We start from the raw sequence: 15,575 nt of genomic DNA, 5'->3' as shown, positions 1-15,575 counted from the left end.
AAACGAACCAATCAAACGTATGCTCTTACGGAAACAAACACGCTAATTGTAAACGCAGTGATTTGACGAAGAGGTTAGGTTCAAACGTTACGATCAAACGTTCGTGTCGAATTTTCCTCGAAATCTATGAAAATACATATTGAAACACAAAATTAAAACACTGCGAGGTACGAATGAATTGCAAACTGTTGCTTTTTGACACCTCCACACACGTTAGATTACAACATTTTTTTAGTCAATTATTTTGTACGTAGAAAAAATCACATACAATAACTTATATATATACTTTGGCATAGAAAGTATTGAGTTTATTAAAAAAAATTTATAACTATTCATATACTATATATATTTTCTAAAGATGGTGAAGTTTTTACACAAGTCATTCTCTTAATTTGTATATATTGCAATTATAACTACAATGCTCTTAATTTTTCAAAGAAATTCGCAGGACAAGATTGTTGAATTGTGTTGTTGACGATTTAAAATTAAAGTATAAGTGAGTAGTTAATGTTATTTCTAATCATTTCTGTCACAGCAGATGAATCCCGTGTTGCGCACTATCCAAACTTGCGTTCGCTCCGCGAGACACGCAAGGTACAGTACTTTACCCTCGGAAGCGGTAATATTTATGGAAGACGATCGTATGGTTGTTTGCTGGCATCCAGAGAAATCGTTTCCATACGAGTATTCCCTACCCCTACCCGAGGAGAAGCCTGACACTTCTGTGCTGTGTATTGGAGACAAGGACATCGCAGACGTTTTCAGGAAAAAGAAGCCATACCAGATTGTAGAGGAATTGGCTAAGATCACGTATACCACCAAGCATAGATGGTATCCCAGAAGCAGAGACAAGAAAGCAAAGACTACAGAACCTGATAGACCGTATTTGTAATATTCAAGAAGAATTTGCAAGGATTTTGGTGAAAAAGTACTAGATTTAATTCACTTTATACATGTAGTTATACTTTGCAAAACGTATAATTAATAAATATACAAAGATTATTATTATATTTGTCTATATAAATTAACTGCTTACATACTTAGTGTGTCCATTTTTTTTTTTAAATACAATTCCACATTTATATTTTTTGTTACAAATTAAAGGAATATAATATCAATTATTTTATTAGTCACGTTCCATATACAATAATTTTAACATGATCTATTTAATTTTCTTTTTCTTAATTCAAAGCAATGAACATTCTTTGACAAGCTTCTCTTAAAATATTTTACATGTACATTTATTTTATCAAATTGCACACAATTGTATATTTTATTAACTAATTTAGTAGACAAATACTATAATTGTGACATTTTGTTATCTGCCCATCAAAAAATTAATATGCAACATACAATATTATAATTTTACACTTATATAAATTAAATATCAGCAATTCATTAATTACATTATACATAATATGACCTTTTTTATAAACTAATTTTCTTTTTCTTAACTTAAAGCAATAAACATTCTTCGTTAAGCTTCTCTTAAAAATATTTTTCATATATATTTATTTCATTAAATTGCACAGTTATATATTATGCGAGCTTTTAATTAATTTAAGTAGAAACGCATTATAATCGTCATTTTGTTATTTATACTTAAAAAAATTGATACAATATAATTATACTGTCTACATAAAGTCTGGCACAATATAAAAACTGATTTGTTATATTACATTTATCTTACTCTGCATTACAAATTGTAAGGGAAAAGCTGACTTTCTCCCTCCTGCAGAAAAATTTGTAAAGCTTTGTATAATAAGTATCTACCAAATTCCTGTTTTTGTTGCAAGCTCCACGTTGCTGCAATGCCATAGTATTGTCCACCTTTGCAGTTTGCCAAATGTTCCTTTCCTATTGCATCTATCATAGCAGCTTCTCTCGTATAAGCCTCTACTGGAATAATATTTTGAAAGACATGCAAACAAATCACCCCATGATCGTTGTTCCATACATTAAGAATGCAGTTGATTTTTCTATTTGTACTGGTTTTTCTATTTGTACCATCCACCCATGTCTTGAAAGCATCGTAAAGATGGGCGAAAGGTCTGGAACGTTTGCCTTTGCCAACGTAAAATATAGCATTAAGAAAGATTGACCAAACTTCTGATTTTGTAAGGCGAATACTACGACTTGGCAGATCCTTCGTTATACGCGGATCTAATAGTAAATAGGTGAAAGATGCTTTTGTTGTGCCTTCGCGCCATCTCCGAGACGGATCTAGTGATGTAAATTCTTGAAATATTTGCTTTTCCAAACTTTTGTAGGTATCTAGATCGTTTAACCAATCTCCAAACTCTAAATGAGGTTTGATTTTGTTGCTTGCTTCTGAGATCTGATTTCTTGGAGTGATGGTAGTATTCTGCAGATGTGATTTGACTAATGAAGAGTTAACATTTTTTATATTTCTTAAACGCAAAAGACGTTTCTGATAAAGTTGCCTAGTTGTATTAGTGATTGGACCAGGCTGATCGCCGAGCTGTCTAAGCTCTCGTCTAAGAGCAACATCGTCAATAAATAGTATTTCCTCTGGTAAAGTTTGAGACATGGATGTACTTGAAACACCTGTCATAAATTATTTTTCAATTCTATCAATATAATAATTTTATAATCAATAGTAACATTGAAATTACTTCTGACTTACCAGACATTTGACTTCTAACATCACATTCACTTCTATTGGGAGTACTAAAAAGTTGATAAGAATTTTGATTAAGTTAATTAAGATTACGTTAGATAAGACGAAGATTAGATAATTAACTTGATAAACTTGACTTTCTCCTTGTTGAAACAAAGAGATGCGATATATTTCTGTAATTTAATTTAATATAGATTGTAAAAATAAAAATCATAATTATATGAACTCACGTAAATGGCGTAACACAAAGTCGCCGTTCTAACAAAACTACACCTTCTTCTGGATCTTCATATTTATATTCTTGAGCACTGACATATGATAGGAGAGACCTACAATTTACAACATTTAAATAATTGTTCTTTCAAATGATAATGTTAAGATATACTCACGAGTTATCTTCAACTTTATACATGTCTAAGTCTTTTGCTTTCAGCAAACCTTCTACGTTCTTGGAATCAGTATTTCTTGAGGAACATAATCTTTGAGAATCCAATAAATAAATTTGTTTCTTCCATGGTAAATTTGCAGCAGACAGTAAATCACTTTCTATAGATTTATGCAATGGAGATATGTGAAATCTATCACTGTACCAATTTTTTGCATGTAAATTACAAGTCTTACTTATATTCATATTTAAATCTTCATTCAATAATTTCTTAGTATCACAATCTACAAAATTTTCTTTATGCAATGATTCCGACTCAGTTGTATTTGTTGATTTTATATCATTAGTGTCTATTGACTTTTCCAGTGCTTTAATGTTAGACATATTTTTTCTAATTGTTATAAATTCAGTATTTATTTCGTTATTTTCAGATTTCGTACATTTATTATTGCTAAATTTGTTATCACATCCATTTTCTTTCTCAATTTGATGGAAACTTCTATTTGCATCTGAAAAATTTACATCACTATTATTATCTATATCAACCTCATCATATTTTCCTCCATCCAGCTTTACTGCCAAATGGTTATTACATTGATTTTGTCGTTTCATCTTCGAAGATTTTTTAAAACTTGATGACGAAAGGTCACTACTCGTATCTAGAATATCATAGCAAGTTGTCTCTTCAACTGTTTCGAAAAGGATTGTTTTATCCAGATCAACTGGCTTTAATATATTATTGGAAGTAAATTCATCGGACGTGACATCACTTTCATACCGATAAGGATCAAATCTTTTTCTGCCGGAATGAAACTTGTATATCGATCGTTTCTTTCTTCTTGGTGTCGATTGAGCGACATGCTTTTTATACCAATTGAATTCAGGGTATTGCTGCATTTGAGTTTTATATTTGGGAGAACTCCTGAATATTCTTAAAGAATGGTAATCTACAGAAGACGTCTTTGTTAAATTTTTCTTTTTCATGCAAACTGGGGTAAAATTAGGTGACTTACTAATGATAGAATCATTGCAAATATGCGATGGTGTTAATGGCATCTTGGAAGCATTTCTTTTCTTTCTGTGAGTAGGTGTATTGAAGTTTGGTGACATACTAATGATAGAATTATCCAGCATATGAGTTGGTGATAAAGAGATTTTGTCAGAAATTTCCTTGTAATTCCTCTTGGAAGCGCTTTGTACATTATATTTATATTGTCTTCTCATATTTGGAGTTCTCAATTTTAAGATATTTTTATTAAGATTATTTTTTATCTTACATAAGGAATATCTTGACTTTTTATATTTATATTTATAACGTGTACCTTTCATCTGATAGAATGACGTATCAGAATTGCTTGTTGCAATACTACTTTCCTCTTGTTTGTTTCTTTTGTAATTATGTAATGTATCATAATTAGTGCAGTTACTCGTTAACGATGACGAAAGATGATTAATGATTTGACTGACGAGGCACTTTTCCTTTTGCATGACGTTGGAAAGATGTAGGTTCGCAAAATCAAAATCGAGATCGACAAACGAGTAATTTGACAGTTCATTCTTATCGGTTCGCAAAAGATTCTGCATTCGAGCGATCGGCATGTGATCCATTTTAGAGGTATGTTCATTAAAATGATTTGGTTGTTTGTATTCACTTTCAATAACACAAACATTTGATAGACTCGAGTCTACAATCATCGAGGAAGAGTTTGACTTGTAATTGGAAGAATCCATAAGTATACTTTTCTGTATTGCATTATCTGTATCTAATATTGTATCTTTTGATGCAACATACTCAGCAACTATATCCCCATTAGTAACTAAAACTTTGTCTACAACATCAAGGACGAAGATAGTAATTATCTGTGGGTTAAATGCTTGCACAGGATAGCATATAACTTTTTCCCTAGAGTGAAAATGTACAAACTTTAGGGAAAAAGTTATGTGATTGATTCTCAGATAATAAAAACTTACCAAGTACCATGTTATACTTTGGTTTGTCATCCTCATCTTGAGCATTCTCACAATGATTTGCAAGCATTGTCACAGCTTTAAAATACTTGCCTTCAAAGGCATAATGAAACGGACTATGTCCGTCATTGTCCAAGTACAACGGATCACCACCATTTGCCAATAGCAGCTGTAATATGTTTATTCTGCCCCAAGCTGCAGCCACATGAACTGGAGTCATTCCTTCATTCGATCTGAGAACATGTCACGTTTGATGCATTTGCATTCGCATAAATATGAAGAATCAAGAGATATGTTATTATCTAGAGGCCATACCTCACATTGGGATTGCCACCGTGACGTAGAAACAGTTTGGTCACCTCTTCTGCGAATTCCTCCGAATCGTTGCCGATAACCAAGTGAAACGGAGTAACTCCGTGTGTCGGAATCAAAACATTAGGATCCGCATCTTTATTTAACAGAAGGGTTGCTACTTGCCTGCAAGGAAAGATTCATAAATCAAATTAATGACACTTCTTGTATTCCCTTGGGAAATCTAAGGCGAATGAAATTATGGAGATTTATATTAGCTGCAGAGCAATCGTCTACCTTATGTTATTGTCCTCGAGTCCGTCGCAGAGAGATGAAGCCAAGAATAGGCCACCTTTTGTTTTTGGAGTCGACAACATCCTCTCGTGCGAATTGCGTCTAATTACACATAATATCAACTGCCAAAATACTTCCTACGTACGACAATACTTTAAAAGTGCGAAGTCGTTCGTTTTCATGCATACTCCATTGTTACAATAATAAACAGCGAACGACGTAGCAAAGTGGAGTAACATTTACCGATCGCGATCACCATCAACACTCGTCACGCTGTTTCGGAGCCGCTTGAGCCGCTTCGACCACAACAAATAGTGATTCAAACTTTCGTGTAAACATTGATGGTGAATTTGAAGAGGGCTGTAAATACAGGGTGTTTTAAGTTCATCGCGCGTTGCCAATCACAATGCGTTCTTTAGGTCGGAAATGATTGGTCAATCGTTTGATGCACGTAAAAAAATTCCGATAAACTTTATACTATAATGAATCTCTTTAGCTTCTCTCTTTCAAAACGCTCTCGACATTTTCGTATCGAAATTGGCTGCGTTCAGCAGAAAAAGCAGCTTTGCAATTGTAAAATTCTTTAATATGGTACGCGAAGTCTGAAGACACCCTATAGAGTTCATTGGACGATTCGTCCCAGATAAAATCCAGACTAGACTTTGCAGACTACGTTGACTATATACTCCGTGCTAGAATTATTTTAATTCATGTTGTAACCAGAAGATGTCGTTTTAATCATTGCGCTCTTCACACAAAATTTCAAAATTATACTTGCTACGTTTTCTTCCAAATAATGTTCAAATATTAAGTAACGAGGGAATTAGAAACAATTTTGTTATTTTGTTTTTGCAAGTTTAATATTTTTGTAATTTAATGTTTCTACGACAAAGCTTTGAATTAATTGGATATATTCTGCGAAAGTTGAAGAACAATATAACGCTGAGTGTATTGTTTATACTGCTACCTTTTATTATTGTATATGCTCAAATATGGTAAACATGTAACAACTGCCAATACAAGTTGTACTTAAGCTATTCTTATTTACAGTAGATTAAAATTATTTTAAAAGACAAAATAGATTACATGTAGAGTAGATCTAAAACAAAATTTAAGACATATTTCGATAGGAATAGATTCGGCATAAATAGCATATCGTAATAACATATCGATCGGGTGACAAGTAATGTACAAAGATTATGTCAAAATGGAGTATCGCATTTGTTATAGTACAAATGCATCAGCGCATACGCGTCCCGTGCGCACGAATTGGTGTTATACATTACACGTACGAAAGTGCGCGTGTGAGGAAGAAAAAAAAAACCATTGAGCATACTCCTTATACATCTTGTCTTTATCTCTTACGGTCGTTAGATCCACTGCGACGAGAACGAGATCGACGGCTGTGACTGCCACTACGAGAACGTTTTGATCTGAAACAAGAAAAGTAACAGATGTGAGAGGCAATGGGAAATCCGTTCGGCACTTTGAAAATTTCACTGATCGTAATTCACCCACAGATTTGAAAGAGAAACGGTAATCTTATTCATTTTTAATTTACTCGCTACAATCGGAAAGACGTGAAATGTACAAACCTTCTTCCACGACTGCGACTACGAGATCGTGACTTTCTTCTACCGCTGTCCTTGCGTTCCCGGTCCCGATCACGCTCGCGATCACGCTCGCGATCGCGGTCACGATCGCGATCGCGATCGCGATCACGGTCGCGGTCACGGTCGCGATCGCGATCGCGGTCACGGTCACGGTCCCGATCGCGATCGCGGTCACGGTCGCGGTCCCTGTAGCCCAATCCTCCGCGGTTCCTGTCCCTATCGCGATCTTTGTCGCGATCTTCCCTGTTTCTATCCCGTCTCCTGTCGAGCATAGACTCGCGCTTTTCCTTACGCCTCTCATCGACGGTCTTTTGAAGCTCGGCGAGCTTCTCACGGATTTTGATGAAACCGAGATGCAGCTTTCCACCAAAGTGATCCGCCAATCGTCTATCATTATCGTGTATTCCAAGATAGGCGCTACACACTTCGCATACTCTCAGCTTCTGTTGCTGGTAACTTGATGCAGGCATGCTGTTTCGATACTCTTGCTCCGCTTCGTTCTTCTTTTTGCGCAGCTCGTCGATCTCGCCCATCAGTTTCATCGATTCCTCGACAAAGCCCTCCTCGCCGAGTTGCTCGGCCTTGGCTAGTTTCTTACCGATCTCCTCGGCGAGCACGTGGACGTTGTTCGCCTTCGCCGCCACCTCCGCGCTCAATTCCTCTTGCGTCTCCGCCAGTCGCTGCTTGGCCTGCTCTGTCCGGCGGTCGCAGTCGGCGATGAAGTTTTGAAGGTGTTCCATCGCCTGAAAATTCGAGAGAAACAAAGTTGAAAATTTCAATCAAAATTCTACAATTCTACAATTTCTCGACGATAATAAAAAATTGCGAACGATCGTTGCGTTCAATCGAAAACATTATTGGATGGGCGAATAATATGCGTACTGTACAATTACACACTAAGAGAAAAGTTTTTGGTATTTGTGACTATGATCGCCTGATAAATTACGATTAAGAACTCCATTTTTATTACTGCCAATAATAATGTCGCGTTTGTAATTCTATCTATTATGAAAAAATTTAATATAAAAAAAATATAAAATATAATTTCAAATAATTAATTATAAATGAAATGCAATAAGATCAGTACTCACATCAATGTCATAGAAGTGGTCGTTCTTCTTTTGCGCGGCCTCGTAGTCAGCCCGTAGGGCCAAGTCGTGAATCTGGGGGCATTCTCCCAGGTCCATGCGCTACGATTTACAAATCAAATCATGATTAGATTTACGGCCCCTCCGATCGTACGCCTTATCGATTCTATGCGTTATACAAGTTAGAGACCCTTCCCGACATTGCGTATTTACGAGATACTTCTTACTTGACAGAAGAATATAACGTACTTGGTCGCGATGCCGCGACTGGAAAAAATAGCACGAATCGATAATCTGGAGAGAGACAAGAGATGATACGACAAAAATTCTGAGCTTACATCGCCTATATCCTTAGGATAAGACGGTTTTCAATAGGTTTCATCTTTTCTTATCTTTTTTTTATTTTTTTTTCATTCTTTTCATTTCTTTTTACGTGAACTCACGGAAACGTAAGTTTCCCGTGTTCCCGCACGCGCGGGCTAGGATAGAGCGTACAATTAACGAAGCGATCGAGATCGTCAGACGATCTAGCATCGAGTGTAAAAGTAGAAATGCAGTTTGTACAGATAAATAGTTTAGTTGTTTTTCACTTACAGGGTGGCAACAGTTCTCCGCCTGACACGAGAATGCGATGACAATGAAGCTATAATCAGCACACACCTTAAGTTTCATAATGTTTCACTTTTTTCTACGAAAGAGAACTTACAGCCTATAATGATTTATAATACTATTTTACGTACGGCACGAATCGTGTCTTACGTGTTGGCTGCTAAACGAATTTTTTTAGAAAAAAAAAAAAACGGATTCAATACGTACACATCCAATGGTTGACGGAAATTTTTCTAATGGAACTGGCGCTTGTTGTACTAATCCGCCTAATCACACCTCTCTCTGCGTCATGCCACCTCTCATATTTTCTCTTGCATGAGACACGTTTGGATGTTGCAAATTGCCAAAGGTTTTAATAAATATTCGCGCAAATAATAGAAATAATGAGCTCCGAAAAGCTCTGCTGAAAATTTCCTTGATTCTCGCGAATTTAAGAGGCCGCGTTTCATATTAAAAAAAAAATCTACGTTAAAATCTCGAACTCTATGCCGATTATTCGCGCGGCGAATAACAAACGATGTAAAACGTAGCGTGAAAAATGGTTTTTTCCTCGTTTACGCAACTCTCTTAGAACGGAATCGAGAGACGGAGGAAGAATCCTCCCCTGCAATGAAACTCTCTCGCGCGAGGAGCGAAACCAACAGCGAGCGTACGTCGTATGCACTTGGCAATTCGCAAATCTTTTACTTACAGATCACTGCTTCATTTCCTGCACCCATACTTCCACAGGATGATATATATTTTTCTCACACACATTCTCAAAACTTCTCATTCCTACCTGCCGTAAACGGCATTATTAGTAAGAAGCGACATTAAGATATCGTCTCATGAATCAGTATGACGCTACTCACCGATTCACTGTTTACAGGCCTTTTCAGGGGGGGTCTGGGAATTTATTCTTTCGGCACATTACTCAGCCTCACCACCGTGTGGAAAACCGGTAGAGGGGCTGAAGTAACCGCCCGCCCTCACGTCTTTCGTATCGAATTAATATATATAGATATATATATATTTATATATAGATATAAATTAGATATGCATGTATATATGTATATCTAGCACTTGAATTATGGTAAAGGTAAATCAAATTGTAGGTGTAATACGTACGTCCTCTTCTCGTTTTCAGTACTTACAGTAACGCGCGTGTGAGAGTGACAAGTACAACACGGACATATGAGCGGACAATACTCGCAACAATATTGTACAATGGATCTGATTGGAATTGCTTTTTCCAGAGACTCTGGAAATAGAACTGTAGTTACGTTGACATTAGTGGATTTGCGTATCGGCATACTTCTCGTTCGAAAACGTTTGAACGTTAGTATTTTTCGCGTTTTTCTTTCTTTTTTTTAAATACATTTTTATTTTCTATCTTTTTTGTTCTCTAATCTCAATATTTTTTCGATATTTCGTTTGCAATATTTTTTGGAAATAGTTATCATACCGCGAGACCTTCAGGAATGTTTGCTATCTCTCACCGTTACGTTTCAATATATTCTCACATATATTTCAAAGATAATGCACGATTCGACTCGATCTAAATGACTCTTTTTATTCCACGAAATGTCACATTCTAAAAGCGTCAAACCTTTCAATGTTTATTTACGCGTTAGAAAGTAGAATTGCTACTAACTGTGTAAACTGCTTTATATTTGCCAGTTCTACCGGAATCACGCTTCATCCGGAATTTGAATCTGAATACAAATTAGGTTCGGGATAACGGCGGCACCGGGAACAAAATGAGGTAATATTCCCTTCCATCTTCCTTGCTATTCAAGCTATGAGCTACAGAGCTACAGAGAAACTAATTAAAATCTTTAAAGAGAAATCGAAGCAAGAAACACAGAAGTGATGGAAGTGAATAAGTGAATAATTGTTTTCTGAGAGAAAAAAAAATTAATTAAAGATAATAAATCTACCCCCCCCCTCCCCTCAAGATAAAATTAATTATCAACTTTAGACTCTCCTTACCTCTGTAATAGAGAAGTGATCAATAAATTCGATATATAAGAAAACTCAAAATACCTTTTGAGATCCTTTAGCATCAATTAGGATCAGTGACAGGTCCTAACACGAGATCTACACGCGTACGAGCGGATACTTATGTAAAATAAATTCCGATATCCGCAGATGGCATTGAGAGTTAACTGATTAAAGATAAAAAAAACAATAGCTCCGCTTAGAGCGAGCACTGGCATTTCCCGCGTGAAGAACTTTCCTATGTCAGTAGCCGCTTGAGACATGAAAAGATTGAGAGAGAGAGAGAGAGAGAGAGAGAGAGAGAGAGAGAGAGAGAGAGAGAGAGAGAGAGAGAAAGAGAGAGGAAGGCAGGAGAGAAGGGAGAGCACGTGGTGGAATGGAATCATTGAAACGTCTGTCACACAGACTGTAATAAAGCTTGTGATAGAAGCAACTTGACGTTATTATTCCCGGTAACGAGAGAAGGTAACATTTGCATATATCAGGACATCGATCTAGTTATAAAACTAAAGACGAGGGGTGATTTCAGGCGGCCAAGTGTAGGAAATTACAAGAGAAAAAAAAGAGAGATAGCAAACATCCCTGTGACCAATTCGCACAAGATGACATTGAAATGCGCGAAGCAGTACTAGAGCATTTAGTTATGTAGTTCGCTCATGTATTATTAACCGTGCTGTAACTGATAAAAGTGTTGCTCGATCGACCGCATATATGCAGGACGTGCGATTGCGTCTTCATCTTAAGTCACCACAGTCATCTGTGCTGCCTGACATCACTGCGATGAAGATTGCAGTATATTCTCAGTACATGTTAGATATTATATATATATACATAGATTCATAACGCGGCGTTTTAGGGAATAGAACAGCCAAGATTGGCGCTCCGCGGCTTGGAAAGAGAAAGAAAAGAAAAAGTGAAAACACAGAACGAACGTGGGTGCGATATTCTCTCGCGCTCGGTGCTTCCAGGCCGCGCCAAGTATATTGGCTGTTCTAAGCCCGAGGATCTACGTGTCTAGTACAGTAGTACGATTTAAAATGCCTGCCCCGTGTTGCACTTCGACGATATCCAGTGTGAATTGATCGTAATCAATTCCTGAGGTATACGTGTCAAATAAGGCGAAACGCTTCCCCTCCGGCGCTTATCCCTTATTAAAATTCGCTTATTAGTCCCACAAAGGACGTTCTTACGAGCTATGGCTACTTAACGCCTACGTGTGGTACTGAGCACACCGATTGGCACAGGTGAAGAGGAAAAAGCGCTAGCGAATGAAATATTGGCGAATCTATCTCAATATATGCGGATCTGTCTATTCTAAATCCGTCTAGGTTCTAAGTACGAGCAAGTAATAACTCGTAAAAAAAAAAGTAAATGCTCTTCAGCTTCTATATTCGAAACAGCTAATCAATATTCTATATACATACATTCTCCTACCTGATTAAAAAAAAAAAAAAAAAATATTATGTACTAGAGATGTGCGAATCAAATTCTTTTACGCCGAACCAAATCATTAAAATACAACTTTTAATTAACATCATAATTGTTAGGTTAATTTCAATATATAAATAGAAACAAATTTTTATATGATAACGTTAATATTGATTACAAAATTATTTCAAGTATGATTTTGTAAAATGATCAACGTATGTTATATGAATTTTTTTAATTCAAAATTTTCGAGTTTAATACCATAGAGATCCAAATCAAATTTTATCTGGTTCGATTCAATTTATATTCGAATAGTTCACACATCTCTACTATGTACAATGCGAAGGGATACTCTAATTATGTAAAGTGTATGCATGACATGGTGCTAAACAAGTCAGGGGGTATGAGTCTACGACCGTGGCGGTAAAGTGGAATACGGACGCGACCTATCATTATCAATTTATTGCCCTTTATACTCTTGAAATGGACTTGATTACGGTCTGACTTGATGGTAAAGAACACACAATCGGGGAAAACGAGACAAATTAGTGAGAGATGACACAATGATTTAACGAATACATTTTAAATGTACAACTAGATTGTAAAATATATGCAACGGAGCATATTAAATTTAAAGATTTATTAAGACAGAAAAGCAATTTTGTCTAAAAAAATTTTCTTATATTTTATTTTTTTCTATGCAAGTTCATCTACTTGTTAGTTACATTATTTATGTCTTTGAATAGCAACAATGCTATTCGAATTCAAATGCAAGTATGCATATATAAAGAATAATTATATTCAACTATTCATTAAAGCCAATGTAGAATTATATATCCATATATATATTTAATATTATGTTCATATTATCAATATTTATTAATAAAACACTAATAGTAAAATTTCTATTGAAAAATGATTGAATGCATTATTGTTATTAACATTTTTGTATATCATTTATAACATGGTTCAATTTTTTTAAAACACATTTAAAAATAAGGCTTAGAAATTAGTCAAAAAATTTTGTGGTCTCCATTTCTTGCATTTACACTATTGTTGTACTACTAATTTTATGATTAATAATACTATATCGAGTAGAAAGATGAAGTGTATGATTCTGTACGAGAGCAACTGATTCATAGTCTGTGGGTCTCGATACCGACCCTCATCCGTATGTCTCGAATCAAGAGGTTGATTGAAAAATTAAAGGTTGTAAGTGTGATGGAGATGACAATGATAATCCTTTTTAAGAACCTGTATCATCAATAAAATAGATAAAATATCGACTATAGAAGAAGACTGAGCAATAGATTGTGCTGAAGTCAGTGTAAACAGAATTTATGAAATAACAAAACAAATCAGAGAAGAGACATAAAGTAACTATAGTCTTTCCTTGCATTGGGATATCGGCGTATGTGTGTCTGTGTGTGATTTATATATAAGGTGCATTTATTCTCAGCGCATAGTGCCAACGGTGTGTCATTCGTGTTTGGATTCTGCATTACAGAATAATTATACTCACCGTCGACGAGAGGATTTCATGGGGGCAGCAGGCCAGCAAAAAACTCTTGCAGACCTTCGAGTCGGAGTATTTCACTTGAAATTTGTTATTTTCACCTGCAAGCAAATCCGAAATTAACAGTTCGAATTAAACAGATAAGTTGTACGTCGCGATAGGCGGGGAGGGAAGTGGAGTGCTACATTGTTAACAAGTATGGCCGCGGTCTCGCGTTTTTCAACTATCGGGGGCCCGCACTTCGCACTCACTGCGCGAGAAATCGCCGCGAGAACGATGCGAGAGGCGAGATAACGTATGTACCATTTCGTCCTGTGCCCATTAACTGGTCGAGCATAGCTCGCATTTGATCGTGCGCCGTCATTTCTGGATCTAGATCGGTGTGTACAACCTCTCAAAGGCACGCAAGCTCAAGTAAACCGTGCGGCCAGCGGCCACGCCATCCAGAAATCTCGCACTCGTACGCGCACTGCGCACACACCTTTCTTGGTCGATCGGTGCGCCACGCTGCTCGTCGCGATCGCAGCGCCGCCACGTGACCGACAGCCGCGTTTTCATGCGACGCGACGGGGGCGTTCGACGAGCCGATTGGCGGGAATGTTGGACAATGCGGCACGTCCCGACCAATACGATCGCTCGGCGAGCGTGACGAAGGCTGTGTTCCGTTTTTACTGTCAGTACTGAAAATTTATAGTTCACGTCACATATACTATACATTTTCAGTACTGGCAGTTAATATCGGAACACAACCGAAGTTGTCGCCGAGTCGTTCGCCTTCCGATTGGCCGGCCGATAGGGAATTGGAGTCGTGACTGTCGCGAGTGATTAATCGAACAACGCGTCCGCCATTTTGTCGGCAGAAGGGGGCAGGAAATTTTTTAATGAATTGCAACGATGTTACGAATCGATCGTGGTTATCTGGACCCGAGCGTGTCAATTTTCTTACACACAAGTACTGTAGTATTTTGTTTCAAAGCATTTGAAATAAAGATTTATATTCCCGAAAAACGAGGAACACCTTTTTCACATTCCATCTTCCGATTTTTATTTCACAAAAAAATGCTGTTAATATTTTTATACAAATTTACTGATTGTTAAAAGGATTTACGATTCTTTATAGATTTTGGTAATCGATACGAGAGAAGAGAGCGTCAGGATTTATACCAAAGCTCCAACGGTATTTAAACCAGGGGGTGCTCGGCTTGGAGTGCAATGACCGCGCGGCGACCCCCCTCGGGAGTTTAAATCAAATTATACACTTCCGTGTACAATATCCGACATTGAAATTTATCTGCACTTTCGCGACTATTTTAACTACAATATAACTTTTTAAATGCAAATTTTTCTTTAAATTATAAAATCTTTGTATAAAAATTAGCAACTCAAAGTGTGAGTTCCAATCGGTGCAGACAATATTTCTTAAATTTCTTTTTATATTTAAATCCGTTGATTGCATTCTTTTGTTATTTAAATATAAAATTATGGTATACAGTAAAATGTTTTTAATTATGTAATGTTTCTTATATATTTATTATTATGTAATTTGTGCACGGAAAGAATGGTTTTACTAAGGTATCTAAAAATTTAGCTGAATATGGATGTGAAAATGGTTTCGTTAAACTATTAAAATAATTGTGTAGGATTTGCAAACTGATTGTTACAATGTTAAAAGTATCTAAAAATTTAGCTGGACACAGATCTGAAAATAATTTTGTTAGATTCTATTAAAATAATTATATTGAAATTTCAAATTGACTGTAAT

General features: G+C 36.3%; 3 protein-coding genes across 6 annotated transcripts; 1 reads left to right on the top strand and 2 right to left on the bottom strand.

The window, feature by feature from the left end:
- Positions 1–6: 6 nt before the first annotated feature.
- On the top strand, positions 7–1,010 carry LOC105199403 (39S ribosomal protein L42, mitochondrial). Of its 3 annotated transcripts, none has more exons than XM_011166505.2 (2): positions 7–167; positions 536–1,010. In XM_011166505.2, exon 2 carries the CDS (start codon positions 539–541, stop codon positions 890–892), a length of 354 nt encoding a protein of 117 aa, XP_011164807.2. In that variant the 5' UTR covers positions 7–167; positions 536–538; the 3' UTR covers positions 893–1,010. The 3 variants fall into 3 exon arrangements, with proteins under 3 accessions (XP_011164807.2, XP_011164806.2, XP_039303164.1); XM_011166504.3 differs by having other exon boundaries at positions 9–167; positions 539–1,010; XM_039447230.1 differs by lacking the exon at positions 7–167 and adding an exon at positions 229–246.
- On the bottom strand, positions 960–6,378 carry LOC105199405. The gene is made up of 8 exons (XM_011166508.3): positions 5,823–6,378; positions 5,583–5,681; positions 5,310–5,471; positions 4,998–5,227; positions 3,031–4,855; positions 2,872–2,970; positions 2,648–2,691; positions 960–2,568 (listed from the first exon to the last, which is right to left on the bottom strand). The coding sequence occupies exons 2-8, from the start codon at positions 5,660–5,662 to the stop codon at positions 1,697–1,699; spliced, it is 3,312 nt and encodes a 1,103-aa protein (XP_011164810.1). The 5' UTR covers positions 5,663–5,681; positions 5,823–6,378; the 3' UTR covers positions 960–1,696.
- A 150-nt stretch (positions 6,379–6,528) lies between these two features.
- Positions 6,529–14,306, bottom strand: LOC105199402 (putative RNA-binding protein Luc7-like 2). Of its 2 annotated transcripts, none has more exons than XM_011166503.3 (5): positions 14,117–14,306; positions 13,820–13,914; positions 8,284–8,382; positions 7,175–7,935; positions 6,529–7,012 (listed from the first exon to the last, which is right to left on the bottom strand). In XM_011166503.3, the coding sequence occupies exons 1-5, from the start codon at positions 14,175–14,177 to the stop codon at positions 6,934–6,936; spliced, it is 1,095 nt and encodes a 364-aa protein (XP_011164805.1). In that variant the 5' UTR covers positions 14,178–14,306; the 3' UTR covers positions 6,529–6,933. The 2 variants fall into 2 exon arrangements, with proteins under 2 accessions (XP_011164805.1, XP_025989608.1); XM_026133823.2 differs by having other exon boundaries at positions 8,284–10,141; positions 14,117–14,275.
- Between the last annotated feature and the right edge of the window lie 1,269 nt (positions 14,307–15,575).

This window comes from Solenopsis invicta, chromosome 3, assembly GCF_016802725.1.
Source record: "Solenopsis invicta isolate M01_SB chromosome 3, UNIL_Sinv_3.0, whole genome shotgun sequence".
NCBI classification, from domain to species: Eukaryota; Metazoa; Arthropoda; class Insecta; order Hymenoptera; family Formicidae; genus Solenopsis; species Solenopsis invicta.
The sequence above is the reverse complement of the archived record's forward strand: the minus strand, read 5'-3'. Positions and strand labels throughout refer to the sequence as shown.

Coding starts and splice junctions, on each gene's coding strand:
- LOC105199402 (XM_011166503.3), bottom strand. CDS start 14,177: ATGACGGCGCACGATCAAATGCGAGCTATGCTCGACCAGTTAATGGGC. Junction 13,915..14,116: donor AATGGGCACAGGACGAAATG/GTACATACGTTA, acceptor ATTTGCTTGCAG/GTGAAAATAACAAATTTCAA. Junction 8,383..13,819: donor ATGAAATCCTCTCGTCGACG/GTGAGTATAATT, acceptor TGTAAATCGTAG/CGCATGGACCTGGGAGAATG.
- LOC105199405 (XM_011166508.3), bottom strand. CDS start 5,662: ATGTTGTCGACTCCAAAAACAAAAGGTGGCCTATTCTTGGCTTCATCT. Junction 4,856..4,997: donor AAAGTATAACATGGTACTTG/GTAAGTTTTTAT, acceptor TTGATGTTGTAG/ACAAAGTTTTAGTTACTAAT. Junction 2,971..3,030: donor TATAAAGTTGAAGATAACTC/GTGAGTATATCT, acceptor TGTAAATTGTAG/GTCTCTCCTATCATATGTCA.
- LOC105199403 (XM_011166505.2), top strand. CDS start 539: ATGAATCCCGTGTTGCGCACTATCCAAACTTGCGTTCGCTCCGCGAGA.